At 40.1% G+C, this 27813-nt stretch overlaps 1 protein-coding gene across 1 annotated transcript; it reads left to right on the forward strand.

Annotated features, from left to right (window-relative positions):
• Positions 1 to 23519: 23519 nt before the first annotated feature.
• LOC308290119 (uncharacterized protein) lies at positions 23520 to 27790 on the forward strand (the record flags this gene model as incomplete). The annotated part of the gene is made up of 4 exons (XM_080731894.1): positions 23520 to 23604; positions 25678 to 25791; positions 27415 to 27528; positions 27688 to 27790. Exons 1-4 carry the CDS (start codon positions 23537 to 23539, stop codon positions 27788 to 27790), a joined length of 399 nt encoding a protein of 132 aa, XP_080588020.1. The 5' UTR covers positions 23520 to 23536.
• Between the last annotated feature and the right edge of the window lie 23 nt (positions 27791 to 27813).

Genomic DNA, 27813 nt, shown 5'->3' on the forward strand with positions numbered 1-27813 from the left:
ATCACAGAGAAGAGAAGAGGAGAGGAGAGGAGAGGAGAGGAGAGGAGAGGAGAGGAGAGGAGAGGAGAGGAGAGGAGAGGAGAGGACAAGCATGGTGTCTTAGTGTAACTGTGTTCACAAAATGGACTTGTGTTTTCATTTGGTACACACGCCATATTTTCAAATGACACATACCATTCATTCAGTACACACAACTAAGCATTTGCTGCACACTACCAAGCATTTACAGCACACTGGAGTGCAAAATTGAAAACACACCATTGAATTGTGAATGACATTGACTCTGGAGAATGAGCTATTTCTCCTTTTGTAAAATTACTCAGTGTTGGCCTACTTTTTTTATATAGTCAAACATAAAACAGCACACAAATATGCATACAAAAAGTTTTATTTGGGTACATGATTTAGCCTACAGTAGATTTAGGCATCATGCCTCCGGTCAGAGATGGGCAAAAAAGTATAAAAAAGTATTTTGAAAAAAATCTAAATACTTGGTCAGTACTTGGTCTAATATTGACCAGGATAGTGTCACCAAGATAGTATCTTTGTATTTCAAATAATTTTTGTATTTTGTGCCCATCACTGTCTCTGGTTCCTGTCTCAATGTTCAGTTGTGCAATAGTGTTTATACAACAAGGTGCTTGTGTAATTGACATCAGACTTGAATGTGTAGAGTTTTGAATAGTTGTGTGTTGTGTGTTGATACTTTGAGATTTTACGTGAGAAGTGTGTGCAACAACTGAAAATTGTGTAGTGTTTCGACAAGGTGATGTGTAATTGACATCTGTATGTTATAGGTTGATGCTTTGAGATTTTACGTGAGAAGTGTGTGCAACAACCAAAAAAAAAAAAAAGTCATGTTAGGGGTGAAATACTCCTTTAAGGTTAGGTTTAGGCATAGTTGTAAAAACTAGAACTGTCAAAATGTTAAAATGTTAAAACAATATAATAATTGTATATAATAATAATTGAGTGCGTGGCCATGGCATGCACACAGACTGCACACAGAGTAAGAAAGTTATGCCATACGTTGTGTTTTGCTCTGCAGTGCCTCACATGTTAGTGACACCCGACACCGTTGTTTCAGCTGCAGACAGAGAGGCAGGAAAAGATTGCTCTCCTCTCTTCCTTAAAGTTTCCTCCATGAGCTTCTCTTGAAAGAAACATTTAAGAAACTGTAATAATTATGACAACAGTGAAAATGTAATGTAATATTTGTCTGTCTGTAATGTAAAGGAGCAGACAGAGCTTGTAGGTCGGCTATTTTCACTACTAATTATTTGAGTTTGGATCAGAAATTAATATTGTGTAATAATTCAGTTCCACAGTCACTTGTTAGTTAAATAAAAACGTTTCCTTATGGATTTAGTCAACAATGACAATCCAAGTCAATATCAAATATAGCATTTTTAATATTGATACTCTGTGAATGCCAATATGTATATGTCAGACTTGTCAGTCTAACCTAATAGACTATACATGTCAGTCTAACCAGTGTGGCTGGTTCTACAGACAGGGATCTCCATATATGGGCATAATAGGGATTATGTTAGTGTGGTTCCCCTACTTGATATGGGCATACCCATATATGGATGCCACATTGGCTACATACAATGCCTTTTATGCCCATGTATGGAGGTCCCTGTCTGTAGAACCAGCCACACTGCACTGACTTTATTTGATAGGACAGTAGACTGACAGGAAATGGGGAGAGAGATAGGGAATGACATGTGGCAAAGGTCGTCCGGATCGGGAATTTGACCAGCAGGCATCATAGCCTAGTATGTGGTACGCGCCTTGACCACTACTGCCATGCACATCAGCAGCATCTGAACAGTCAGGGGACAACCTACAACCTTTAACAATGGATTCACAAAGTCATGTCAATTCCAAAATGTTGACTTTCACTACAAAAATGCTGTGTTATTTTATCTACGGTATTGATTGATTGAAGGGTTTATTAGCAGTTTGCAATAGAAAAAAGTACAGTTTCATGACAGCACAAATCACTGGTACAAGGTAAATTACGTAAAAGGAGATCCTAGTAAGCTTTATGGCTTATTTCCACAGGAACCGCTTTATGTATCTCATATAACATTGAAAGACAGAAGGATAGAACAGAGTAGGCCTACTTTGCTTAGGATAACATCAATTACAAAAGCAGAAAAGAAAAGAAAAAAAAAAACAGCTGATTCCTGTGTTATCCTCCCTTGGGATGGGTCTGTTTTCACCCCTGTCATGCCAAGGCAAACGGGGCAATAAAAACAACAGATGGGGGCTTAGTCAGGCCTGAAGGTGCACTTTTCAGAACAATTTGAAGGAGGCTAGGGATTTGCTCTCCTTTAAGGCCTGCGGTAGGGCGTTCCACATGTTGGTGGTATAGCAGAAGAACAAATTAGAGCCTTGTTTAGTGGTAAATTTAGGTTGATCATGATTAGTGGAGCTGCCTCTGGTGTTGTGATCGTGAACATCCTTGACCTTTAAGAAGTAGTTTGTCAGGTACAAGGGTATCTTGGAGGTGTAGTGTATCTTGTACACCAGGCCCATTGCAAGATGCTGTAGGCCTACTCTGTCATTAGTTTATTATTTTGTGGTATTCATAATCATAATGCTTTGATGTGCCAAATCTCCCTGCCTCCCTCCCTCTCTCTACTTTACTGTAAATCACGTGTCTTCAGCAGCAGTTGGCCAATGGCCATGAGAGAGAGAGAGGGGACACACACACACGCACGCACGCACGCACGCACGCACACACACACACACACACACACACACACACACACACACACACACACACAGAGTGAGAGAGAGAGAGAGAGAGAGAGAGAGAGAGAGAGAGGGAGGTGTTTAAAGTGCTTGTCGCAGAGTCGGAGCAGAAAGGAAACACGCACAGACTGGATAACCCAACAACTCGTCTTTACATGCCTATGGAATATTATGGAACACCCGCGACGTTACGGAGGGACTGCTACCTGTTTAGGGTAATCACTGACTGTACTTTATATTTATGTTTTAGTTTAGTGTAATCACTGACTGCACTTCACTTTATGTTTTAGTTGGTAGGCTACAGCCATGTTGTTGGAGGAGGAGAATTGCACTTTGGAATGTCAGTTATAGTTTTGGGAGAGTATAGCGACAGAGAATGTCAGAGATAGACGTTTAGGCTAAACCTTGGCCAGGAACGATATCTAGCCTAATCATAATTATGGCCGAACTTCACGACCGTTTTGAATGCATCTTCAAAACCTGGGCAAGGGCGGAAATATAGGGGGTGTACATAACAAAAACAACATTAACAACAACAGCAGCAGCAGCAGCAGCAGCAGCAGCAGCAGTAGTAGTAGCAGCAGCAGTAGTAGCAGTCAGTGAGAAAGATACATGCCGGTTATAGTTTATCTCGAGAACAGTTTATCTCGAGACGGCGTCGGTCGTTGTCCTAGTAACATGCTGAGGAGAGGAGACCGTACGTGGCAAACGGTGGCACCGCTCAAAATATGGCTATAACACCGTAAATACGATTAAGAATATAGACTGGATATGAACAACATCTATCTAAGCCCATCCTCACCTCCCCTTTCCACTGTAAATCTGCTTCTGTTTATTTTATTGGTGTCAGGCAGATTCGCCTAAAACTATTGATGTGGTTACTATGGAGTGCATAGCCATGTGTAGGACTAATGGTCACCGTTTGACAGCCAGGTAACACCACTGTCACAGTCACTATAATATTTAAATGACAAAGAGATAATATGCAAACATGGACAGTCTGACAGCAGAATTGGGGGTAGGCGAAATGAGTCATAAACTGCGGTGAAAAGACTCTCTTGTCTGTGTGTCTGACATGCCTGTCTGTCTGTCTGTCTGTCTGTCTGTCTGTCTGTCTGTCTGTCTGTCTGCCAGTCTGTCTGTCTATTGTGTGAACAGGCTAGTGCAGTGGTTCTCAACCTGTGGGTCGGGACCCCCAGGGGGGGCCCAAATTATTTTAGGGGGGTCCCCAGATGATTAACTTAATGTGAAACATTGTTTTCTCTCTCAACAGTAAACAAACCAACATAAGGAGAGGGTATCTGCACACTTCTAAAGTGACAATTTAAGGACTTTTTAATGCTTCTAAAATGACAAATTAAACATTGGCCAAATTGTCAAATTTTAAAGGCAGAAATTGTGAAAATAGCAGATCTACATGCTCACAATGTTTCGTTGCGAGGCGTTGTGAGCATGTAGATCTGCTGTTGTCCCAATCAAACCGTGTTATACAAAATGTAACGGTTCAGGGTGGGGGGGTCCCCAGTTAAAATATGATTATTTGGGGGGTCGCGGTCTGAAAAGGTTGAGAACCACTGGGCTATTAGTGTTCCTACAGTACAAAAGACAACAAATGCATGGCGTTGTATTTCAGCATGTTTTCATGCAGGGTGAATCCTGTCCTCACGTCAGTCAGCCCAATGATCTTCTATTGCGTGTTTAAACACTGACTACAATCATAGCATAGGCTACTCATAACATAATAACTTGGGGGTTGGAATGAGAGTATGACTGTATGAGACATGTGGGATTTGCCCACCTCGTTCCCTGACTATTATGTGTTGGTTCCTCTGTGTAGAATAGATGACATGATATCATCTAATTCAGTGGTTCTCAAACTTTTCAGGCAGCAACCCCCCAAATAATCATATTTGAACTGGGGACCCCCCTGCACAAGCACTTGGAATTATAGGAGTTGGCAGTTGGCATTACCCTTAGTGGTAACACTTTACTATAAGGTACAAAGTAATACACTTAGTTAATGCTTAACTAACACTTTATTACTGATTAACTAATAGATCGGTTAATCATGAATTAATCATGAGAAATCATCAAGTAATGTTGGAATAGCTATTACTTGTCTTAACTAACGTAATCTATCAGTAGTTAAGACTATATTAGTTAATAGTTAGTTAACATCAACCATATTATGGGTGGTTTGTAGATCTGTTTATTTCTGGTCAATTCTATGCCCAGGATGAGTGCTTCATAGGCGGGTAGGATTAGTGCGTTGACCCGGTGATACTGGTTGGTCTAAAACTTCCAGGGGTCTCCCATATTGGACCAGAAAAAACAGATCTACAAACCATCCATAATATGGTTGATGTTAACTAACTATTAACTAACTTAGTCTTAACTACTGATAGATTAAGTTAGTTAAGTAATAGCTATTCCAACATTACTTGATGATTTCTCATGATTAATTCATGATTAACCGATCTATTAGTTAATCAGTAATAAAGTGTTAGTTAAGCATTAACTAAGTGTATTACTTTGTAAAGTGTTACCCTCCATTGTGAAAATAGCAGATCTACATGCTCTGTGAGCATGTAGATCTGCTATTTTCACAATGTCTGCCTCTAATATTTGACAATTTGACCAATGTTTGACCAGAGGTACTAAAAAGGTCTTTAAAGTCTTTAAATTGTCACTTTATAAATGTGAGATACACTTATAAATTATAAGACCAACATACATTATAAGTTATGATGTATGTTGGTCTGTTAACTGTTGAGAGAGAAAACAATGTTAACATTTAGCTAAACGTCTGGGGACCCCCCCAAATAATTTGGGGGTCCCGACCCGCAGGTTGAGAACCACTGATCTAACTGACTGTAGCCCTAGAGCTGTAGAGGCGGGTCAAAGTCACATTATAAGGAAATGAAAGTGCACAGCGTATCTCAGGGAGCCATTTTGAGACACGACAACAACTGTGAACTTGACAGTGAGGACAACATGTGAGGAAGACAAAACAAAACACAATAAGGACCAAAAGCTAACGTAAAGTAGGTGTTGTTGTTTTAATATTCACTACTAGAACCACTTGGTTCTCACAGGAACAGTTTATAGGCTACTTTATGCTTCTGGTTTCTACTAAAACTACCACTCCCTGTTGTCTAGTCTGCCTGTCTGTACTTGTTCTCTGTGGTTAATCTGGTTATGAATCTTATGATTGATGTCACCAGCAAAATACTTATTTAGACACAGCAGAACATTATTACATAATTATGTTGATTATTTAACCCTATAAGTGACACGTGTATTTGGTATAATTATTTATGACCTTTTATGACGGTAAACCTGCTGCTTCAGAGTTGCACTCTGCAGTCTTTTCCCACTCGTTTTCATTGTGAGTTAACAGTGTCATCCAGTCTAGATCCCGCCTACTGTATCCTGTTATTCTGTAGTGTAGACACACACACACACACACACACACACACACACACACACACACACACACACACACACACACACACACACACACACACACACACACACACACAATGTTTCCGTTGCAGACCACATGTGCAACATGCAGAGAGCAGGCTGCTGCTTGCTCCCTGCTTCTCTTGAATATAAACCACGTGGTTGAGGGGAAGCTGTTTTAAGGATGTGGTTTGGTTTCCTTTTAGTCTCGCGTAGCCAGACAACTATTCCACAACATTGTTGTGGAATAGTTCAGTAGAACAGCTCCCGAACGGCGAGTATCGAAAACGGGCATTAACGTTCAAAAAAATATATTTTAAAATGTCATTTCTGCTAAGCAGCAAGCTAAACATGCTTATATGATTTGTATTTATATAATGATAAATGTGTGTGATGTGAGACGGAAACGGAAGTGACGTGAGGGCTTCACTTCCGCTTCATCTTCGCACTCATCATTTCTTCCCCGGTCTGCCAGACTGTATGCTGGGAGCATTTGACCAAATCGCGGAGGCAACCGTCTGGCCACGCGAGACTAGTTTCCTTTTGACTATTTAATGTTTGTGAATGTAGTAAGGTATTGTACAATTAACATATTTACAATCAAAACAATCCAATCAAGAAAAATAAATATTTTAATACAAAGGAATTGCTGAACTATCCGACATCTCAAAGCTGCCAGCAGTCCATGACTTGGTTTAGTGAATGAAACATTATTTTAACCAGGGTAAAGAATGTTAATCAATAGTATTATTAACATGATATTCAAAGGTCTACTTTGTTCTGTTGGAACATGAGTGTCTCCCTGTTCTTCTATTGTGATATTTCAATTCTGTGGTGCAGTAGGACACCTGTTGGTTGACAAGAGCTACTGCATGCATCTGCATCTACTGTAGTCTCAGCATTATGATGGTGATATTGTTGCCTCAAAGCAGCTCACAGTTAATATTGTTAATATATGTCAGTGGCATATTGATAATACAGAATGATATTGAAAATATTACTGACACTGTTCTAGAAATGTGGCTGCTCTGTGTGTGTGTGTGTGTGTGTGTGTGTGTGTGTGTGTGTGTGTGTGTGTGTGTGTGTGTGTGTGTGTGTGTGTGCGTGTGTGCGCGTGCGCGTGCGTGCGTGTCCGTGTGCAGGCTTGTGCACACATAGACCTTTTATCCCTCTGTAAAAAAGTGCCCTCTCCAGACCATGTATGCAGTTTTTACTATGGTGAAAGAAATACAACATTTGCCCTCTTTCCATGTCATACCTGAAGGCAGCATCTTTCCATGCCATACCTGAAGGCAGCATCTTTCCATGTCATACCTGAAGGCAGCATCTTTCCATGTCATACCTGAAGGCAGCATCTTTCCATGTCATACCTGAAGGCAGCATCTTTCCATGCCATACCTGAAGGCAGCATCTTTCCATGTCATACCTGAAGGCAGCATCTTTCCATGTCATACCTGAAGGCAGCATCTTTCCATGTCATACCTGAAGGCAGCATCTTTCCATGCCATACCTGAAGGCAGCATCTTTCCATGTCATACCTGAAGGCAGCATCTTTCCATGCCATACCTGAAGGCAGCATCTTTCCATGCCATACCTGAAGGCAGCATCTTTCCATGCCATACCTGAAGGCAGCATCTTTCCATGCCATACCTGAAGGCAGCATCTTTCCATGCCATACCTGAAGGCAGCATTCAAGAGAATTGTCTTGTCCAAACTCTCCTGAACTTGAATGCAGCATCTTATGTTGAAAGAATTGCCCTCTCTGTGTAGAAATCCATGCCGTTACGCCACATCTCCAGTATTCACTTGATTATGCTAAGTTCAGTGTGGTATCGAGCTCCGAAAATAGCCGACCTCCAAGCTCACAGCACGTTGCTCTGTGTGTGTGTGTGTGTGTGTGTGTGTGTGTGTGTGTGTGTGTGTGTGTGTGTGTGTGTGTGTGTGTGTGTGTGTGTGTGTGTGTGTGTGTGTGTGTGTGTGTTTTGTACATTCATTCATTAATCATTTACTATTTCCTGCTAACCTTGACAGGTTAAATAAAGACCAAAGATGAGTGAGTGTGTGGAGAGAGAGGAGGAGGAGGGAAGAGACAAACATCTCATCCACAGAGCAGAGTCTCCAACAGCCAGCTGTGGGTCTAAAGATGAACCTGGACCTCCACGCTTAAAGTAAGACAATCCTCCTGTACCATATACACACCAGAGGTCGCGCTAGGATTTTTAACAGCCAGTCACAGTGACCGGCATGATAAAAATTTACCGGACATCTGACGAAAATACCGGACATAATCATTTTAATGCATAAATTACAAGCAGGTGTACAAACAGCCAATAGCAACAGTTAAAGTAGTCTATTAGGCCTACTCACTGCATAGTTGGGACTGAAAACGAATTGAATGAAAAAGTAGGCTAAAAAGAAAGTAAGAAAAAAAAAACGCTTCAATCTCGCATAAGGGAATTCATTATTGGACTAATCGCGCAGGCTGTCTGCATGTGGCACACTGCTTTCACAACAAGGTCTTTCTGTCATCATCTTTCATGCCAACAGTAGGCCTACAATACCATGTCTTGACTTAAGAATATTGAAAAATAGCATTTGCTTCATAAGGAAAGGTTGATAGATTCATCTGATCTGACCAGCAATGAATCCAATAGCCTACTCACTGTCGAGTGGTGACACAGACAGACAGTGCGTCCGTGCGCATGTTATGCAACTTTAGGAGAGTTGAAAAGGCTCTTCCTACTGTCTCCACTCCATCTCCTCATAAAGAACTTCAAACAAGTGTATAATGTTTGTTCATATGGGTTGATTGCTGACCGTGCTTGCATTCCTTAATTCCCATGGCTTTACATGCAGTGCGTGTCGCAAACTTACACTGAAATGAGCGAGCGAGTGAGCGAGAGAGAGAGAGAGAGAGAGAGGGAGAGCGAGCGAGAGAGAGAGAGAGAGAGAGAGAGAGAGAGAGAGAGAGAGAGTACTTAACTACTGTAATTTATGGGTATTTCCAGTTTACAGTACTTTTACGTCTACTCCACTGCTACATCTCGGATCCAAATATTTTACTTTTACTCCACTACAATAATTTGGCAATCTTAGTTATGGCTTTTTAAGAAAGTCCAAAGCAAAGCCCATTGCCTCCAAAGCATGCTCTGTAGCAGGTTTGGCTCAGTCGCATTGTTGGAAGTGGAGGACATATGGTCAAGAGACGGGGACACAGGGTAATTGGGAGGAGAGGAGTCTATGTGTTCATTCAAATGATCATTGTATGAATATCAATATTGTGACTGGTCTAAACAACATCCTCCAGACTTCAGTAATGAACCTGGACCTCCACACACACACAGTAAGATCACTGATCTCTGTGTGTCCAAAACGAGCCCTGGTTTGACTGCTTCCCAATAAAACAGTCAACTTGAAGCGAGTCAGTTTGTGAGCTAATGTAGAGCCCAAGTCCAAGTCCTATACGTGCTACTGCTTACTGAGGGAGTTCAGACATTTCCTTGTGTGCATAAATGATTATATTTATTAGCCTATTAAGTCCTATACTTTGACATGCAACAAATAAGTAAATAAATGAATGGTCAAACGCTACACACGACCACAGCCCCTTAAATGTTTTCCTCTGCCACTGGCAACACCAATAACAAGATGCCTCAAATGGTTCTTACAGCTATGATGTTGGTGGTTACCAGGACTGTTGTTATGTACAGACACGTCCTTTTTAAAGTTTCAACCACCCAAACAAATAGCGAATATATTTGTTCTACAAGCTCTCAACGCTCAGCTTGTAGATCCACTATTTTAGAAGTGGGGCCTAAGTGGCAATTTTGTCTCTTTTTTTTTTTTGCCATCCCCATTTCTTTCTGAAATTACGCCTCTGATATCTCGTCAGCATTTGAGAATACAATGTACCTGTCAAAGTTTGCTACACAGCTGATCTGTGAAGCAAGCCTAAAGTCTGGTATTTCGCCTACTGAGGACCCTCAAAACAATGGAGAGCAAAAGCAATTTATGATTACATTTACTATTTTAGGTCTGGGAAATGTCCACAATCAATACAGTCATAAGACTCATCAGACTCAATGTGCAAGGTTTCAATGTTGACAATTATTTGTATTTGATGAATAAATGCATACGAAAACTATGGACTCAGTGTTCAAGATTAGTTTTACTTATAATGTAGCATAATAATAAAAAATAAGAAACTAAAATAATTATCCATATGCTAATTGTGGTGTATATTTATGATTCCAGAAGTGTTGACCACAGAGCAGAGTCTCCAACACCCAGCTGTGTGTCTATGAAGAGTGACCGCTCTAAAGGACTTGGGCCCGTCTTCAGTAATGAACCTGGACCTCCACACACACAGTAAGATCACTGATCTCTGTGAACTTCAACTCGAAATACACAGTTGTATCTGCTCACAATGTAGACAGTAGTGGAGTATCTCACTGTCAGCTGTAGTGATCTTTAACCCATTCAGGCCGGGAACACATTTTGTGTTTGGGAGGGGCTTACAGTACATGTACAGTATGTAGCAACATATTTGTTTTTGTAGGCTAATTTCTGATTTAGGCTTAACTATAGGTTAGCCCTAAATAGTTATTCTTAGGTTGTCTTGGACATGCACCGAGGTAGAGTAAAAAATAAACTGTACTCAAGTAAAAATTGTATTACTTTAAAATAATAATGGCTTGAGAATAAAAGTATCTAGTGACAATACCACTGCAAAGAACACCTGTGTCCAAATCCATTCAGGTTCAAATGGTTATGTCTGTCTATAGGTTATATAAATATTTAACCTATAAAAAGAGAACATCGCTCATGATAAATGCTGTATTAACGAACATACATGTTTTATTATGCCTTCCTATGAGAGTGTTTATGTCCTGGTGCCAGATGCATTCTGGGAAGTAGGATATCAGCAGAAAGTTCACTAGTTGCCAGGGTTGTTAGGGTTACTTTTAAAAAGGAATCCCCTACAGTTACAAGTTACTTGCAAAGAAAATGTAGTCAGTAACGTAATCTGATTATCACAATTTAAAAAGTAACTACTAGTTACTTTCAGTTACTTTTGGATTACCGTTTAGAAAAACTCTCTAATTAAATAAAACATGTTTTACCATTGATAACTAGACAAGAATATTGAGCCAATGAAATTAGGAAAAGGACAACAGAATTTTACTTAAAGCCATACTGTGTAAGATGCCCAACTAGTGGTCATTAGCCCTATAGCAAACCGCGGTCGCGTCCGCGTCTTTCGGACGTTTTTCGTACCTTCAGACCCCCGCGTCTGCCTCCACCTCGCTGAGATCTATCTTTTAAGGGGTCCCTTGTTCCTGTGCGTTCAGTAATTCCAGAGATACGGACTCCTTCACCCTGCCTGGTAGGCGAAATTACCTAGAGAAGGGATGGTACAAACGGGCGACAACAAATATGGCTGCCATAGCGACCCCACTTCAAGATGCGCTGTGATTGGCCGGCAGTTGTATAACCCTCGCTGTGATTGGCCGGTAGTGTGATGACGCAATTTTGGCGCGAGATCCGGTCCACGGCAAGGATCTCAGTTTACATACAGAGAAGGCTTTACAGGCTGAAATTCACGGCGCGGATCTTCTAAAACTTTTGTGATTTAATAGTTAGGAGAATTTTAAGATTTGTTTTATAAAAAAAGTTACATAGTACAACTTTAAGCGAAGTGGCAGTACTTTACGCTGATTCGATTTGATTATTTTATTGTTTGGCGTTATAACTTATTTGTAAAATTGATGAGGGCAAGGGGAGAATGTACTCCAGCATGTAACCCCCATCATTCAGATCCGTTACTGTAATCCAGATTACACATTTTAAAATGTAACCTGAGACTTTACAAGTTACCTGTTTTTTGTAATCTGATTACGTAGTCCCGTTACATGTAATCCGTTACTTAACAACTCTGCTAGTTGCACCCAGAACCATAGAAGAAGAGAGTTGTGACAGGCTCGTTCTGGATTGTTCCAAACATTGAATCCATTCTTACAATGGGAGTCATATACGTCTTAACACTTGGGTGACTGAAAATGAAAAACTACCACTCCGCCTGCATTTATCGTTCATTTTGACCGTTTAATTCTCTCCCTTTTGGCCCAGTAGCGCAACACCTCTTCCCCCTGCTGCCAGCGGGGGTTCTATTGTCTTCCAAATGTGAATTAGCATTTCAATTGACCTCTCAAATACTCTCGCTTTCAATGTTAACTTCATGGTTTAGCAGAAAAAACAGGCTTGGGAAAATGACACTATATAAACGCTAAGGATTTCTGAGACGTTCACGGGGAGAGTTATTGCACTTTGCAATCTCAAAATCGGCCTAAGAGACCGGTAGTCACCCGTGTGTTAAATCCTACTATCCTACAAGACTTTTCACCTCCTACTTTCACCTCAATACACAACACAACCACGCTAAAGGACTAGTAAAACAATAATAATGTTCTATTGTCAAACCTACAGTAATGTATCAAATCACTTCATGGTCAGTGGGGAACTTTGACAATTTAATCGTGTTGAATTGTGTTTTTCTTTTGTGTGTGTGTGTGTGTGTGTGTGTGTGTGTGTGTGTGTGTGTGTGTGTGTGTGTGTGTGTGTGTGTGTGTGTGTGTGTTTTTAATTCCAGAAGTGTTGACCACAGAGCAAGGTCTCCAACACCCAGCTGTGTGTCTATGAAGAGTGACCGCTCTAAAGGACTTGGGCCCGTCTTCAGTAATGAACCTGGACCTCCACACACACAGTAAGATCACTGATCTCTGTGAACTTCAACTGGAAAGACACAAACAATGTGTTGTATCTGCTCACAAAGTAGACAGCAGTAGAGTATCTTCACTGTCATCTGTAGTTAACTTTAATCCAGTTATTCTTAGGTTGTCTTGGACATGCAGGTAGAGTAACACATAAACTGTACTCAAGTAAAAATGTTATTACTTTAAAATAATAATGGCTTGAGAATAAAAGTATATAGTGAGAATCCCATTGCAAAAATACATATAATAATAATAATAATAATACTTGTGTCACTGGTCTTGGTAATTCAACACACAAGCACACTCACGCACGTACAGACACGTCCTTTTTAAAGTTTCAACCACCCAAACAAATAGCGAATATATTTGTTCTACAAGCTCTCAACGCTCAGCTTGTAGATCCACTATTTTAGAAGTGGGGCCTAAGTGGCAATTTTGTCTCTTTTTTTTTTTTGCCATCCCCATTTCTTTCTGAAATTACGCCTCTGATATCTCGTCAGCATTTGAGAATACAATGTACCTGTCAAAGTTTGCTACACAGCTGATCTGTGAAGCAAGCCTAAAGTCTGGTATTTCGCCTACTGAGGACCCTCAAAACAATGGAGAGCAAAAGCAATTTATGATTACATTTACTATTTTAGGTCTGGGAAATGTCCACAATCAATACAGTCATAAGACTCATCAGACTCAATGTGCAAGGTTTCAATGTTGACAAGTATTTGTATTTGATGAATAAATGCATACGAAAACTATGGACTCAGTGTTCAAGATTAGTTTTACTTATAATGTAGCATAATAATAAAAAATAAGAAACTAAAATAATTATCCATATGCTAATTGTGGTGTATATTTATGATTCCAGAAGTGTTGACCACAGAGCAGAGTCTCCAACACCCAGCTGTGTGTCTATGAAGAGTGACCGCTCTAAAGGACTTGGGCCCGTCTTCAGTAATGAACCTGGACCTCCACACACACAGTAAGATCACTGATCTCTGCGAAATGCAACTGGAAAGACACCAACAATCTGTTGTATCTGCTCACAATGTAGAAAGTAGTAGAGTATCTCACTGTCAGCTGTAGTGATCTTTAACCCATTCAGGCCGGGAACACATTTTGTGTTTGGGAGGGGCTTACAGTACATGTACAGTATGTAGCAACATATTTGTTTTTGTAGGCTAATTTCTGATTTAGGCTTAACTATAGGTTAGGCCTAAATAGTTATTCTTAGGTTGTCTTGGACATGCACCGAGGTAGAGTAAAAAATAAACTGTACTCAAGTAAAAATGTTATTACTTTAAAATAATAATGGCTTGAGAATAAAAGTATCTAGTGAGAATACCACTGCAATAGTGGGGCTGTTAACCAAACCAATTGTGCATTTTATGAAAGAAGCATGAAACTTTCTACAGTGTTTCTATATACTATGAAGTTTGTTTTCAGACGTGGAAGCACTTCTGAATTGACCTCTGCGGCCCCCGAAATCCAAGATGTCCGTCCAAAAAAGTGTTTTTACCTTTATAACTCCAAATGCATTGATTTTAAGACCCATAAATGTATTAAAGTTGAATATAAAATCAGGCATTGCGGACATTTTGGTACCAGGTACGTGTCTGTATCCATTTCAGTTCTTGAGATACAGCATATAGGTACACCTGAGTCTGTAAACTTACATATATGTTGTATCTCAAAAACTGTAATAGATACATACACATACTTGGTACCAAAATATCCGCAATGCCCAACTTTATATTCAACTATAATATGTTTATGGGTCTTAAAACCAATGCTTTTGGAGTTATAAAGGAAAAAACACTTTTTTGGACGGACATCTTGGATTTCGGGGGCCGCCATCTTTGATTTTCACATGGCTCGGCTTCTTAATTCAAAGAGTGGCCTCCAAAGATGATGTGTACCAATTTTCACGCTTGTATCACCGAGTGAACGATTGCTCTTATTATTTCTTGTACTATGAGGCAAGACTCCTGATCAAGATCTAATTCTTCATTGAATGTGCCAGCCACAATTCATTGATGAGGGGTTTGTGAATTTCCAAACGTATTACTGCTAATGTGGTAGTGAAATGAAAATGCAAGTAGCAAAGCAAATATTAGTTGATGCTGGCAAAAGTGATAATGAATATAATTGTCTTTGGGTGTGATGGAGGATATGGCTGATTCTGTGTGTGTGCATCATACCTGGTTGTCAGGGGGCCAAAGCTGATATTGACTTGACCTAAGATAACACCTCCTGGTTGTATTCTGACAAATCAGTACTGACCATTTATTTTAAATTTGCTGCAATAATGTTGAGCAAAGTTGCATATGTAAATGTACTGCTAATGTGGTAATGTAATGAAAATGCAGGTAGCAAAGCTAATATTAGTTGATCCTGGCAAGAGTAATGGTGAATATTATTTCAAGAGCGTGATGCCCTGGTTTGCTACTTATGATCACAGACATGAGACAGTTATAAACCGTTGGTCCATCACCTACAATGAAGGTGTTTGTGCAACCTTGGCAGAGGATACCAGATCATGTTTTGGACTGACACATGATGATGAAGACAGGACCTTGGAAATGCTGCAGTCTGGCAAGAAAATTATCACTTAATTTGTTGGGAACCAACTGGTAATAAAGAATAAAGACTTCCACGAAAGACTTCCACGACAGCCTCTCCAAAAACATCCTCAAGCCTCTACAGTGCAGAGTGCTCTCACTGCCAGTTCCCTATAGGAAAAAAGAGAGCCTGGAAATTGTTCCAGCCCTCAACTTCTCCATAACTTTGGTGAGGATGAAGTACCAAGTACAGCTTTTATCTCATTGGCAGTTTGTATGCACACTCCTCCCCAAATCAACAGCAAATCAAGGGTCTCCAAAGCCCTCACCAATGAATTGTGGCTGGCACATGGTAGAAGGCAGGTTGGTCCCCCAGCTTTAAACTTAAGAACCTCTTCAGGCCAGATGCTTGAACAGTTTGTGCACTGGTTTACACTTACAGGCAAGTGTAAACCAGTGCAGTATAGGGCATTGTCTCGGTCATAAAAGAGGGCTTTACTGAAGTGGAGCATATGGATGTGCCTGTGCATCTTGGTACAAAAACTAATTTGACAATGAAGAAACTGACAATGAAGATAAGAATTAGATCTTGATCAGGAGTCTTGCCTCATAGTACAGGAAATAATAAGAGCAATCGTTCACTCGGTGATACAAGCGTGAAAATTGGTACACATCATCTTTGGAGGCCACTCTTTGAATTAAGAAGCAGAGCCATGTGAAAATCAAAGATGCCGGCCCCCGAAATCCAAGATGTCCGTCCAAAAAAGTGTTTTTTCCTTTATAACTCCAAAAGCATTGGTTTTAAGACCCATAAACATATTATAGTTGAATATAAAGTTGGGCATTGCGGATATTTTGGTACCAAGTATGTGTCTGTATCTATTACAGTTTTTGAGATACAACATATATGTACGTTTACAGACTCAGGTGTACCTATATGCTGTATCTCAAGAACTGAAATGGATACAGACACGTACCTGGTACCAAAATGTCCGCAATGCCTGATTTTATATTCAACTTTAATACATTTATGGGTCTTAAAATCAATGCATTTGGAGTTATAAAGGTAAAAACACTATTTTGGACGGACAGTCGGACATCTTGGATTTCGGGGGGCGCAGAGGTCAATTCAGAAGTGCTTCCACGTCTGAAAACAAACTTCATAGTATATAGAAACACTGTAGAAAGTTTCATGCTTCTTTCATAAAATGCACAATACCTTCCATATAATGAGCTTAACAGCCGCACTACAAAGAACACCTGTGTCCAAATCCATTCAGGTTCAAATGGTTATGTCTGTCTCTAGGTTATATAAATATTTAACCTATAAAAAGAGAACATCGCTCATGATAAATGCTGTATTAACAAACATACATGTTTTATTAAGCCTTCCTGTGAGAGTGTTTATGTCCTGTTGCCAGATGCATTCTGGGAAGTAGGATATCAGCAGAAAGTCCACTAGTTGCACCCAGAACCATAGAAGAAGAGAGTTGTGACACACTCATTCTAGATTGTTCCAAACATTGAATCCATTCTTACAATGGGAGTCATATATAACACTTGGGTGACTGAAAATGAAAAACTACCACTCCGCCTGCATTTATCGTTCATTTTGACCGTTTAATTCTCTTCCTTTTGGCCCAGGAGCGCAACACCTCTTCCCCCTGCTGCCAGCGGGGGTTCTATTGTCTTCCAAATGTGAATTAGCATTTCAATTGACCTCTCAAATACTCTCGCTTTCAATGTTAACTTCATGGTTTAGCAGAAAAAACAGGCTTGGGAAAATGACACTATATAAACGCTAAGGATTTCTGAGACCTTCACGGGGAGAGTTATTGCACTTTGCAATCTCAAAATCGGCCTAAGAGACCGGTAGTCACCCGTGTGTTAAATCCTACTATCCTACAAGACTTTTCACCTCCTACTTTCACCTCAATACACAACACAACCACGCTAGAGGACTAGTAAAACAATAATAATGTTCTATTGTCAAACCTACAGTAATGTATCAAATCACTTCATGGTCAGTGGGGAACTTTGACAATTTAATCGTGTTGAATTGTGTTTTTCTTTTGTGTGTGTGTGTGTGTGTGTGTGTGTGTGTGTGTGTGTGTGTGTGTGTGTGTGTGTGTGTGTGTGTGTGTGTGTGTGTGTTTTTAATTCCAGAAGTGTTGACCACAGAGCAGAGTCTCCAACACCCAGCTGTGTGTCTATGAAGAGTGACCGCTCTAAAGGACTTGGGCCCGTCTTCAGTAATGAACCTGGACCTCCACACACACAGTAAGATCACTGATCTCTGTGAACTTCAACTGGAAAGACACAAACAATGTGTTGTATCTGCTCACAAAGTAGACAGTAGTAGAGTATCTCACTGTCATCTGTAGTGATCTTTAATCCAGTTATTCTTAGGTTGTCTTGTACATGCACCGAGGTAGAGTAAAACATAAACTGTACTCAAGTAAAAATGTTATTACTTTAAAATAATAATGGCTTGAGAATAAAAGTATATAGTGAGAATAACATTGCAAAAATACATATAAGGGTAATAATAATTAAAGCTGCAAGCAGCAATGACCGGGCCCTCGCAGCTCTACCCACGTCACAAGGGGCAGCAGCCAATCGGAAGAGGGGGCGGGGCTAGTTAAACCAATTAAGCTGAAGGACTCTTAATCAAGTCATATGACACCACCCACATGTCTGTACGACAAACGGTTCATGAGATAAAGAGGCACTTCCTGTTTGGCGAGAGGCACTTCCTGTTTGGCGAAATAGGCCCCGATTATGGTTAAGGACTCTTAATCAAGTCATTTGATGCCAACCACACGTCTGTACGACAAACGGTTCATGAGATAAAGATGCACTTCCTGTTTGGGGAAGGGCACTTCCTGTTTGGCGAAGGAAGCGCCAAATGTGGTTAAGGACTCTTAATCAAGTCATATGACACCAGCCATGAGTCTGTACGACCAACGGTTCATGATTTATGGAGGCACTTCCTATTTGGCGAAGGGCATTTCCTGTTTGGCAAAGGAAGTCCCAATTAAGGTTAAGGACTCTTAATGAAGTCATATGATGCCACCCACACTTCTGTACGACAAACGGTTCATGAGATAAAGAGCCACTTCCTGTTTGGCGAAGGTCACTTCCTGTTTGGCGAAGGAAGTTCCAAATATGTTTTTTTTTTCTCTTTTTTTTTTCTTTTTTTTTTATTGAACAATATACAATTTACAAAATATTCAGGTATTCAAATAGCACAGGTAATAGACCATAAAAACATGACATACAGGAAAGAAAAAAGACAAAAAACAACAATACAAGCATATTATCTGGTAATATTAAACAGAGAAATCGGGAAAATGAAGATTATACAAAGTTAAGAGTTTTAATTTTTTTTGTTATTTACTAGATCTAGTGATTTGATTAGAAGATTGAATTCCAATTTGAAGTGGGTGAAAATAGGTGGGGATTTGGCGAATTTTTGCTTGTGAATAAAAAATTTGGCATAAAGAGTAATGAAATTAAAAATAAACTCCAGTTCGTCATTGTCTGGGTTGCTGTAGTAGCAAATGATGTCCTTGAGGTTAAAGGAAGCCAAATATGGTTAAGGACTCTTAATCAAGTCAAATGACACCAGCCACGAGTCTCTACGACAAACGGTTCATGATTTATAGAGGCACTTCCTTTTTGGCGAAGGGCACTTCCTGTTTGGCGAAGGAAGTTTGATGCTTCGCCACGGGCACGCCGTTTTACGAAAACTCACGATTCGTACAACTTTTCATCGTTAAGGTGTCTTGATTATGCCGAGCGAACTTGAAGTTGATCCGATTAACCCCCTATGAGGAGTTCGTTAGAGTGCGACCTGTGAAAATGGCCAAAAATGCGCCAAAACGCCACTAATTAGTCAAAATGGCTGACTTCCTGTTTGGTTTCGGACGTGGCGCCAAGAGACTTTTTTGTGAGTCTGGACATGTTACAGGTGTGTACCGATTTTCGTATGTGTAGGTGATACCGTATAGTGGGGCTGCGCTGTAGAAATTTTCTAGGGGGCGCTGTTACGCCATTAGGCCACGCCCCCTTTAAATTTTTTGTAAATACGAAATTTTTCGCCAATTCTGATGTGCGTGCAAAGTTGCACAACTTTTGGAGTATGTTTGGCGCCTCAAAAACGCGATTTACTTTCGGGAAAATAATAATCTTTGCAATTACAATAGGGTCCTCACACACTGTGTGTGCTCGGGCCCTAATTAGTCCCCCCAGGAATCCGCGGAGAAAAAGTCCTGATTCTGCGGAGAGCAATTCTTGATTTCCGCGGCTTGAAAGTTAATATTCCGCGGGCATTAAAAAACTACTTAAAATGACCAGTTATGAAGCAAATATTTTTTTTATGTAATAATGAAGTAGAAATGAACTTATGAAATGAATTGCAATACCAAAACACTGTGAAACATTGTGGTTATCAAATAATCAACATCAATATTCTCTTTGTCCCTCTTGGGCAGATTTATTTATATGTGCCAGGCATGTCACGTGGATGGAATTGGGAAACAGGGATTTGAGGGCAGACTTGTAGGCCTTAAGCATAGAGTATATGCAGCATTGTCAGTATCAAAAGAAATCACATCCTCTTGTTTCACTCCAAAGTCATTTAGAGTCTGCTGCATTTGCCACTGTTGAATGACTGCATTTGTCTAAGAAAACCGTGTCAACCAGGTAGCTGCGGATTTCACCAGATTCATCCTTGATGAGTGGAGACACCATTATGTTGAGCATGCAGCGTCCTTCTGAATCAGAGAGAGAGAGAGAGAAAGAGAGAGAGAGAGACCTTTATTATCCCAAGGGGGAAAATCAGTTGCCCAGAGGCAGCACAGCAGTGTAAGGTTATTTACAAAGTTACAAAGAAGTATGAAAAAAATAAAATAAAAACAAGAACAGAGTACAGTAAAGAGCAAGGTACATCAAGAAAGGGAACCTCTTACCTCTCTTGCAGTTGTGTATGTCCAGGGATGGCCCACATTAATTTCTCTGTTTTGCAATTAGAAACTTCTCATCAAGGGACTGTCAGACCTGGACAGTGGTGATGTACAAGCCTGATGTACAAGCCTGACAAAAAGCCTGCCAAAACAGAATACAAAACACAATACATTGATTGTACATATTTTGATCAAATAGTACAGTTATATGATTATACAATGGAGCTAAACTAAAATGATTTATTTATCTACCTTGACTAATTCATACTTTTTCATATCACGGTCCAATATTTATTCATTATTTAATGACATTTATCCTCTCACTCAGACCCAAAACATAGAATATTTTGTTATTGTTGGATAACATTTTGTTCACAATTCTATGCTGTATTGATTTGATGTTGGTGCCATAGATAGAAGAGATAAACAGGCAACACGTTGATAAAAATAGCAACTCTTCTACATTCTCTAATTGTATAGACTTTGGATATTGTAAATTAATGAATGCAGATTTTTAACAACAATTTAACTCTTGAGAGTGTAAAATGAAAACAAATGGACCCATGATTAAACCAAATGGACCCTTATGGGTTTCATTTATAGTTAAATATAGCGTCCATTTGGTTAACAACACTCAAGGACCACTGGTTGAAAACCACTGGAGCACAAGTCAAGAATACATTACTAAAACGATAGCATACCTTCTCTCGTTCCTCTGCAGCCACGGTTTTGCTGGCGATTGTGGTTGTGATGTTTTTTTGTCTTTTTAAGACAGTGTCTGCGGGTGTTGCTTGTTTTCTCTTCTGATTAAAGCAGCCAAGTGGTCTTTGATCGTTGAGTTGCGGCGGTGATCAAGGACTGTATTCTCCTCCCGTAATTCTGTGTATGATTTAGCTCTTTCAGCATAATATATTCCCCTGCCTACTCTGAATCGGACCCGGCCTCGTAGCCGGAGGTCGGAGAAATCGCTCCATTACTCCATGTGCGTCTTTCTCACTGTGAGTCAATATAAACAGTCAGACGATGTGCCTAGTTCCATTAAAAATCAGCACCATCCGCTCTGGTATCGTCACCACACACACAAGACATAGCACATGAATGTATGCAACTGCAAACAAAGCCATTTCCGTTTCCGTATCCGGCACGACGACCGGCTAGACTGTGAGCCTTGTCTGTCTATATGACCGCGACATCTAGCGGCCGGGATGCAAACTACATGTAAAATGTAATATTCTGCGGACTGCTATGATATCCGCGGGAGGCTCTGATATCCGCGGAGGGCTTTGATTTCCGCGAAAAATTCCGTGATCGCAGAATCGCGGATTCCTGGGGGGACTACCTAATAATAATACTTGTGTCACTGGTCTTGGTAATTCAACACACAAGCACGCTCACGCACGTACAGACACGTCCTTTTTAAAGTTTCAACCACCCAAACAAATTGCGAATATATTTGTTCTACAAGCTCTCAACGCTCAGCTTGTAGATCCACTATTTTAGAAGTGGGGCCTAAGTGGCAATTTTGTCTCTTTTTTTTTTGCCTTCCCCATTTCTTTCTGAAATTACGCCTCTGATTTAGCATCAGTGTTGAGAATACAATGTACCTGTCAAAGGTTGCTACTCAGCTGATCTGTGAAGCAAGCCTAAAGTCTGGTATTTCACCTACTGAGGATCTTCAAAACAATGGAGAGCAAAAGCAATTTATGATTACATTTACTTTTTTAGGTCTGGGAAATGTCCACAATCAATACAGTAATAAGACTGACTCATCAGACTCAATGTGCAAGGTTTCAATGTTGACAATTATTTGTATTTGATGAATAAATGCATATGAAAACTATGGACTCAGTGTTCAAGATTAGTTTGACTTATAATGTAGCATAATAATAAAAAATAAGAAACTAAAATAATTATCCATATGCTAATTGTGGTGTATCTTTATGATTCCAGAAGTGTTGACCACAGAGCAGAGTCTCCAACACCCAGCTGTGTATCTATGAAGAGTGACCGCTCTAAAGGACTTGGGCCCGTCTTCAGTAATGAACCTGGACCTCCACACACACAGTAAGATCACTGATCTCTGTGAACTTCAACTGGAAAGACACAAACAATGTGTTGTATCTGCTCACAATGTAGACAGTAGTAGAGTATCTCACTGTCATCTGTAGTTATCTTTTTTAGGTTGTCTTGGACATAGCATAGCCCTAGACCAAACATGGGCAACTGGCGGCCCGGGGGCCACATGCGGCCTCCACCTTCACTTAATGCGGCCCACTGGTTAACATCGGAATACTGATATAGTATTGATTTCAGCTGTTACAATTCCAAACATGCAAACATGACCCGCTTTAGTCAATATTAGTAGTTTAATGACTACTGTGTCATGAACTAGTCTTTTTTTATACCCAATGTATTTGTATTCAAGTTCATGAAGTTGAAGGAAAAATATGCAAGCTTGAGTGTACACAAAAACATTCCCCCCTCCCCTCTATGACGGGCATCAAACAGGTAGTTGTCTTTGATGCTTTCATTAATTAAATAGATCACTAACGAGTACTTGACACTTTTATGGCCCAATCAATTACCTTAGTGCACAACCCCTTTGAAGTTCAAAGGGAGCAAGTAAGAGCTCTGGCTGAGCTCCCCCTGACAAAAACCTCCCTCCACTGTTTCTGTTGACATTTAATGTCAACATAAAGAGTGGAACAGAACAGAAATACAGCCAGGGGATGTGTCTTTCTACAAGGAAACACCCCAGCACAATAATATAGTTACTGATGAAGGGAAATGACTGCTAAAAATGTATATATTTTACCTATGATTCCTTTAACATATAGACTATGGAAACATGAAAACTATGGACTCAGTGTTCAAGATTAGTTTTAATTTTAAGGTAGCATAATAAAAATAAAAAACTAAAATAATCATCCATATGCTAATTGTGGTGTATCTTTATGATTCCAGAAGTGTTGACCACAGAGTAGAGTCTCCAACACCCAGCTGTGTATCTATGAAGAGTGACCGCTCTAAAGGACTTGGGCCCGTCTTCAGTAATGAACCTGGACCTCCACACACACAGTAAGATCACTGATCTCTGTGAACTTCAACTGGAAAGACACAAACAATGTGTTGTATCTGCTCACAATATAGACAGTAGTAGAGTATCTCACTGTCAGCTGTAGTGATCTTGAATTTTTAGGTTGTCTTGGACATAGCTTAGCCCTAGACTGTACTCAGGGAAAAGTCTTGTTACTTTAAAATAATGATTTGAGTAGAAGTAAAAGTATCTAGTGAAAATACTACTGTACTAGACGATCTACAAGCTTACGTGACATGGTGTGAGCTTGTAGATCTGCTAGTTTTGCTGAATGTTCACACAGGTGTTAAATAATGAGAATTAAATGGAAGCCATTGTTCTTGGATGAATTTAAAATAAAAATATAGCTGCAAGCAGCGATAAAGTGGCCAAGGCAGAAAAAGCAGGAAAGCAAAAAAGCATCAAGGGAAAGCAAAGAAGAAATCAAAGAAAACTAGAAGCAGTGTTCTTCCGAACAGTTCTCCGGCAGGTCAGGTGTTTTTGTTTTTGTTTGGCCTAGTGGTGACTCTATAATAGGCCAAAGTGAAAAGGGTACCACGTGTTCTTGGGCCTTTCACGGCAATCGGACGCTGCATGCGGGATTTGAGACATTTTGTTCCAAAAATGTGTTTTGCAAAAATTGACCCGCTGGTGGCGCTATAACAGGCCAATGTGGGAAGGGTGGCATCTGTTCCTTGGCCTTGTGGGAATGTGTGTACAAAATCTCACACACATAGCAGGCTGCGTTTGAGACATTTTGTTCAAAAAGGAGCGATCCTGCAAACCCGTCATGATTACATCACTGTAGAGATACTGTGTACTGATTTGTGTGATTTTCGGATAAAATCTGAAGGAATAATATCGAAGAATGTGTTTTACATACTGTAAGTCTGCCCTCTGGTGGCGCTATAAATGGCAGATGTGAAAAATGCAGGGCACAGGTTTTTCCTTGGCCTCTGGGAAGTGTGCATACAACGTTTTACACTAATCGGTGGTTATAGGTAAAAGCACAAATTGGCCTCTACACAAAATGTATGCAAAATACTGCTTTCATTCATTAAATAGATCACTGACGAGTACTTGACAATTTTATGGCCCAATCAATTACCTTAGTGCACAACCCCTTTGAAGTTCAAAGGGAGCAAGTAAGAGCTCTGGCTGAGCTCCCCCTGACAAAAACCTCCCTCCACTGTTTCTGTTGACATTTAATGTCAACATAAAGAGTGGAACAGAACAAAAATACAGCCAGGGGATGTGTCTTTCTGCAAGGAAACACCCCAGCACAATAATATAGTTACTGATGTGATGAAGGGAAATTACTGCTAAAAATGTATATATTTTACCTATGAATCCTTTAACATAAGAACATATAAATGCATTTAAAATTAAATAACAATGTTACTTCAAGTATAGCTAAAATTAATTCAGGATTCCAATTCAAAGATAGCAAAAATAGCAGATCTACAAGCTCAAGACGCGTCGCACTGTAACGCGTTTTGAGCTTGTAGATCGTCTATTTTTGCTTTACTACTTATTACTTGCTTTACTTTATGTTTTACTGTATAGTATGTGCATTGTGGTCCTCTGGAGTGAATGTGAAAATATAGTGGCCCTGTCCATACTGCCCTCGACGGTACTCAAGGAAAAGTATTATTACTTTAAAATAATGACTCGAGTAGAAGTAAAAGTATCTAGTGAAAATACTACTGAAATACTAGACAATCTACAAGCTTACATGACATGGTGTGAGCTTGTAGATCTGCTAGTTTTGCTGAATGTTCACACAGGTGTTAAATAATGAGAATTAAATGGAAGCCATTGTTCTTGTATGAATTTAAAATAAAACTAGGTTTGAAATCTCCAAACCTGCCTACTGATTGTGAAACTGGTTCACTGGGCAGGTTGTTTGTACCGTCCATTTCTGTCATTTCACTCTATGGATGTTGAAGTGTTTTATACTTCAGAGTAGACAGTTCATAGAAGAGATGTTTGACTAGAAGTGTGTGTGGATTCCACATGGATTGTATGATTGAATATAAATACATTAAACAATGTTTATTCTCTCTTTCTACCAGGGTTGATCAGCACAGAGCAGAGTCTCCAACACCCAGCTGTGTCTCCATGAAGAGTGACTGGTCCATGATTAGACCTATTAACTTCAAAGATGGACACCACTCTACTGATCACAGGTCAGAATGTAAAACACACTGAATGATTTAGTTGTTATCAAACTCTACTGAGCACAGATCACCAGGTTTATAAATGGTCTGGCTCTTATAGTATTAAATCACAAATGGGTTGTGATCGTTTTAATAATGTTTATTTATGACTGTTTACCACAGACCAGGTGGTCCAACACCCAGCTGTGTGTCTATGAAGAGTGACTGGTCTAAAGGAGAAAATTCAGACTGTAGTAGAGTATCTCACTGTCAGCTGTAGTGATCTTTGATTTTTAGGTTGTCTTGAACATAGCATAGGCCTAAACTGTAGAGCTCTTCACGGGTCCAAAATATGAACTGAAATCGAAATGGACTGCCAATTTTCATCCTATTCCGACCTGTTCCGAAGTAATAATCAAATTACAAAACCAAACCCGAGTGGCCCCGTAACAGTCTCGTCCGATTCCGTCCCTTTCCGACTTTCTTTCTTTTTTACAGACCGTAACGCGTGACATGTTTTCCCGAAATCCTTTTATTTCCGAGGTTGCGAGAGACCCAGAGTCCCAGACCATTAAATCATTATTAAAACCCCTTTTCATGTACCAAGATCCCTCACTCACTGCAGCCGTGTGCTGTGTGCTGTTAACTGATTGACAGGCAGAAGAAGACTGCCAAGGAATCTATAATATTAAGATCGAAACAAAAGCAAGGGACAAAGGAATACTTAAGTCATTTTCGGTTTGTTTGTCATGGTTGTACGTGGGTGCTTTCTCATCAGCCTGGCAGCAGGAGTAGCTACGCATCACGCATGCATTACGCACACACCAAGCTCTTTTTCCCCCACTGTTAAACTGATCCTAGACCAGCATTATCATCTCACAGTTACACAGCCGTTCATCTTGCTGCCACGCGGCTAACGGATCTGATCCTAGGTCAGCTTAAACACAGCATAGTGAGCACACACATTAAACAGAACTCCAGTAGTTTGTTCCTTATAGCGCACGCCAGCACGCACACACACATTGATTTATTGCTTTACAGTTTGCGTAAAATGCAGAAAGTAAACACACAGTACGGGTCCTCTCGGGTAACACACATGATGATTACAGTCCGGTGTTCCAAGGGAGATGCGGCCATTCCGACCCGGCTCCGAGTGACTATGATAAAACACTGACCGATCCCTGTACAGGTTTCTCTGGTCCTCAGGTAATTTTGAGTTCGGGGCCCCCGGGAAGAACTCTACTAGACTGTACTCAAGGAAAAGTATTGTTACTTTAAAATAATGACTTGAGTAGAAGTAAAAGTATCTAGTGAAAATACTACTGAAATACTGACTTCCTTTATAAAACATAGACGATCTACAAGTGTTAAATAATGAGAATTCAATGGAAGCCATTGTCCTTGTATGAATTTAAAATACAACTATGTTTGAAATCTCCAAACCTGCCTTCTGATGGTGAAACTGGTTGGCACTGGGCAGGTTGTTTGTACCGTTCATTTCTGCACCAGCACCACTATCACTCTGAGGACGTTGAAGTGTTTTAAGAAGAGTTCATAGAAGAGATGTTTGACTAGAAGTGTGTGTGGATTCCACATGGATTGTATGATTGAATATAAATAAATTAAACAATGTTCATCCTCTCTTTCTACCAGGGTTGATCAGCACAGAGCAGAGTCTCCAACACCCAGCTGTGTCTCCATGAAGAGTGACTGGTCCATGATTAGACCTATTAACTTCAAAGATGGACACCACTCTACTGATCACAGGTCAGAATGTAAAACACACTGAATGATTTAGTTGTTATCAAACTCTACTGAGCACAGATCACCAGGTTTATAAATGGTCTGGCTCTTATTACTTTAGTTTTAAATTATGAATAGGTTGTGATCGTTTTAATAATGTTTATTTATGACTGTTGACCACAGAGCAGAGTCTCCAACACCCAGCTGTGTGTCTGTGAAGAGTGACTGGTCTAAAGGACTTGGGCCCGACTTCAGTAATGAACCTGGACCTCCACACACACAGTAAGCTCACTGATCTCTGTGAACTTC

The sequence above is a fragment of the Nannobrachium achirus genome (genome assembly GCF_963921795.1).
Source record: "Nannobrachium achirus genome assembly, chromosome: 1".
Lineage (NCBI taxonomy): Eukaryota > Metazoa > Chordata > Actinopteri > Myctophiformes > Myctophidae > Nannobrachium > Nannobrachium achirus.